Below are 4,318 nucleotides of genomic sequence, written 5' to 3'. Positions count from 1 at the left end.
GGCTTGTTCACACCGGGACGAATATCGCGCGCGATTATCGCCGATGTTTAACGCCTGATGATTAATGCTGTGTTCACACCAGATGCGAAGCGAATATGCGCATCACGTGATTGTCTGATTCAACCAGACGTGCCTATAAGCTCTTCGCTGATTGGCTTGCGCGAGAACGTGTCAGGCGAATTTTCCGCTCAAGTTGAAATTTTTAAACTTGCGCGAAAGACGCGATTGAGGCGAATATCTCGTGTTCGCGGCAAACGCGTCGCGCATTTCGCGTCATTCGTGTCGCCTGGCGCGAATTCGCCTCTATTCGCGTCTCTGCATTGACTTTGTATGTAATCTACTCGCGCGAATAATTAAATTCGCGTTTTAAAACCGCGTTTTAAAACCGACGGTCAAAACGTGAGGCGTAAAAGCATATTTTTTTTTAAAAACACCTCTGGTTTTTTCATTAAGTGCCATCTAATGTCAGGGAGTGAATTTGCACGTTCAAACCCTGTTCACACCGCCAGCGACAGAGCGACATAATCCCATTCATTTTCAATGGAGAGCTGGTGACTTCCGGCGACACGAGCGACAGTGACCGTTGGCGACGGAATGTGGGCGTGTCAAGTGATGCGAGTCCAGCGACAAAGGGTCCGAATTCTTCAACTTTATGCAAATAAGCAGCGAATTTCGCGAGCGACAACCAATGGGAGTGAAGTCAGTGGAGAGCACGTGATTCATCAGCTGCAGTGGAGTGTTACGGGGTAACTAGGCAACCAGTAGTGGGAACGCCTACTAGCGACATCAATTGCCAGCTACAAGCGACAAACAGCGAAAAAGTCGCTGGCGGTGTGAACGGGGCTTCACTCGTCTCATCGCCTGCGAAAATCGCTTGGGTATGAACACAAAAGACGTGTCGAAAAACGTCGGCGACAAGCGCGCGCGATAATCGTCCCGGTGTGTACAAGGCTTTACACTGTAAAAAATTTTTTATTTTTTCAAAGTTGTAAATAAAACAGATGATCTGAGTATGTTTGACAAGAAAATGCCATTTCAGTTTTTCTATTTCAAAATATCACGTATAATTCAATGTGTTACTTGCCGTTACTTTGTAATTGTGTGTGAATTTTTTTCAAAATTCAACAATTTCAGTGTACCTCAAACCCTTTGGGTTCATTATAAATCAGTAGTTAATTTGCGGTTTTCTTTTGTCATAAAGTGTTGTCTTTATTTTTAAAAGGTTTAATGAGAAGGACTGAATGAAGGCGAGCTCCTTTTGAAAGTCGCTAATGAGCGTTGTGTTTCACACACATCCCAAATGTCACTTGCGTGCAGGCGGACACACACACACGCCGGTGAGCCAATTTGTGTCCGCTCAGGCTCCAATTCACGCTTTCCCTCCCCGCTGACTCTCGCCGCACCTGTCCCCGCTTTCCACTCTCCTGTCGCTCGCTCAGTGCGGCTTTCCTCGCGGAACAGCATGTAACGCTCTCAGTATCACGACGGCGGAGTGTGCGGTCGCGCGCGGGCTGTGGCGGAACGTCGTCTTCTCTGGTTGTAAAGCGTGGATCATGCTTTATTTTCAGCTGGTGATCATGGCAGGCACTGTTCTTCTGGCGTACTACTTCGAATACACGGACACCTTTCCCGTGCACATCCAGGGGTTCTTCTGCTTCGACAAGGCGTTCTCCAAACCTTACCCTGGACCGGATGAGAGCAGTAACGTACCGCCGGTGCTCGTGTACTCTCTGGTAGCTGCTATTCCCACTATAACCGTGAGTAACCCGTGTCTTTCCTTCACTTCTCTGTGTGCTTGTGTGCAGTGCGGATCAACTTTAGAATGGGTAAAAGAACGAATCATCATCATTCATTATCAGGATGTATATTATGTACACATGTGCTTTTGTGTGTGAGAGAGAATCCAGATCTCACAAATCCTGAGAACGTGTCGTATTTCACACCAACACCAATCAAATTCAATGTTTTTTATATTTTATATTTAAATTTGATATTTTTATTATTTGTATATTATACATTTTGTTTGTGACACTCATTATTCATATATAACATATATAACTCATTATTGAAATGTCAAAAATAATTTAATTCACATTACCATAATAATAATAATAATAATAGTTAGTTTTATTATTATTATTAAATAAAGCTGTAAAATATCAAATAAACGCAAAATATTATAAAAATACTATTGTAATATAGTATTTTTTGTAATATTTAGTTTTTTTATTTAATATTTTTATAACTTTATTTAGTAATAATAATAATAATAACAACTATAATAATAATTATTAATATTATTTTAGATTCACATTTCTCTGTAATCAAACTATTTTAGCCAAAATATTAAGTCCTACAAACAAGCACATTCATAAGCTGTGAGAAAAACATATTTACATTTTTAATATGTAAATAAAAATTACATATTTTATACATATAATTACTATAAATATATGATGCATATATTTTTTAGTAATTTTGTTTGTGATATTATGTACAATGAATTAAACAATTAAGCCCCCACTCAGTCAAAAATAACAATATTATCATAATGCCAAAAATAATCAAATTCTCATTACCATAATAGATAATAATAATATATAAGAATATATATTCTTTAAATCATCAAATATGTATTAAATAATAATAAAATAAAATTGTTACCATTAAATGTAAACTAATAAAAATGTTTTTTTATTATTGTAACTATTTTAGTACATAAATATAACATACATTATAATAAATTAATTCATAAATAAAATTGTATTATTATAATGAGAATCTACTGAGGATCACTATTATTGAGAAAGAAAATGTAGAAAATTCTGACTATATTTTAGTGATAAGAATTTGGTGGTAAACTGTTATCATCATGATAACACATTATCTAAAACAACTTTTTTTGAAAATGTAATAATTTTTAAATAATTCTGATAATTTTGTGACCTGGAAAGTCTTTTTGTGTAATTCACCCACGTGTTTGAAATAGAAATAATTTGTTTTGCTTATGAAGTTGTATGTGCCAGTACTTATTTAATAACCAGCTCTCATGTCTCTTTAACTTCTCAGTAGTTTCTCATAGGCAGCAGTGAGATTAAATGGAGAGGGTGTTTTGTCTTGTGTGGTTCTCAGATGTTTCTTCTGTGAATAAGACTCCAATTATCTAACGTGTCTTAGCTGATTTCTCATCAACATCTCAAACTGTGCTTGGTTTTGCCAAGGCACCGAAGTCTGCAATCAAACGTCAGAGATCTCAACATTTCTCATCAAAATCAGTTCCTCCTCACCTTCAGGTTTAAAGTTAATCCCTAAATGAGATTGAAATGTAAGTTTAAAGTAATGGAGCAACAGGTTTAAACTTAAATCTTAAATGCAAAATTAAAACCAGGATCAAAATTATGGTTTAAATGTAAACATACCTATTTTAAACAAGGTTTAAAGTTTGATGCATCAGAATTATTAGATAAACCTTGACTTAATCTATAAATATAAGCTTAATCCTTATTGGTGCAATTAACCCGACCTAAGGGAATTTTAGGAGAAACGTCTGAGATCAAGTTGAAACTGAAAAGCAGCATATAAGAGAGCTCCAGTGAGGAAGGTGTAGACGGCAGCTATAGCTGGATGTGATGGGTTTGTAGGTGATGGTTTTACTGGTGTCTCTCTGCCACGTTGTGAACCGGAGGCAACAGATTGCAGGACCGCATGGATCTGCCTCCCTCTTTTTCTGAGTCTGCCAGAGCCGCGTGTGGTTCTTCTAGTGTGTGTTTGTGGGCCAGCAGTAGATCTGAAGCCTGGAGTACGAGCTTCATGTTGAAGCGTGTGTGAGTGTCCTGGCAGAGCCAAAAAAACAGGCTCACACTGAAAGTACAGCCAACTGAAGATGCATGAAATGGAGGAGTTCTGTTAGATTCATAAATTAAGGAAAGTACAAGGTATCGAGCAAGGCGTAGAAGCACAGGCAGAGGCTCATTTCGAGATGTTATGATGGCCGGCTGGGGGAATGATGGACTGAGAACAAGAGAGGGAATGAAATGTGCAACATCTGGTGCTTTTGTCCAGTGGGACACGGTTACTTTCGGTCCAATGCAGAGTAACACGGTCACCCAGATTCTTTATTTTATGCATAAAATAAAGAAAATATCATGCATAAAAGACACTACCTGACAAATGACACTGAAATAGTTGTCCTCAGAAGTCAAGATTGTCTCAGTCACAGTCTAATTATGAATTAAAAGACTAATATAAATTAAAAGGTAATTTGCAAAAAGTGAATGTAAATTAAAAATCAAATCAAAAATAAAAGTTATGTAATATA

At 37.3% G+C, this 4,318-nt stretch overlaps 1 protein-coding gene across 2 annotated transcripts in view; it reads left to right on the top strand.

Moving 5' to 3' along the window:
- The window catches only part of LOC107661668 (phospholipid phosphatase-related protein type 5-like), a 51,289-nt gene that overhangs the window by 15,553 nt on the left and 31,418 nt on the right, over nt 1-4,318 (top strand). For both annotated transcript variants that reach the window (XM_016451372.1, XM_016451373.1), the window contains exon 3: nt 1,569-1,757. In XM_016451372.1, coding sequence (XP_016306858.1) covers nt 1,569-1,757 — 189 coding nt within the window. The remainder of the gene's footprint in view (nt 1-1,568; nt 1,758-4,318) is intronic.

This window comes from Sinocyclocheilus anshuiensis, unplaced genomic scaffold (genome assembly GCF_001515605.1).
Source record: "Sinocyclocheilus anshuiensis isolate Anshui unplaced genomic scaffold, SAMN03320099.WGS_v1.1 scaffold207, whole genome shotgun sequence".
NCBI classification, from domain to species: Eukaryota; Metazoa; Chordata; class Actinopteri; order Cypriniformes; family Cyprinidae; genus Sinocyclocheilus; species Sinocyclocheilus anshuiensis.
This window is presented reverse-complemented; position numbering and strand designations above follow the sequence as displayed.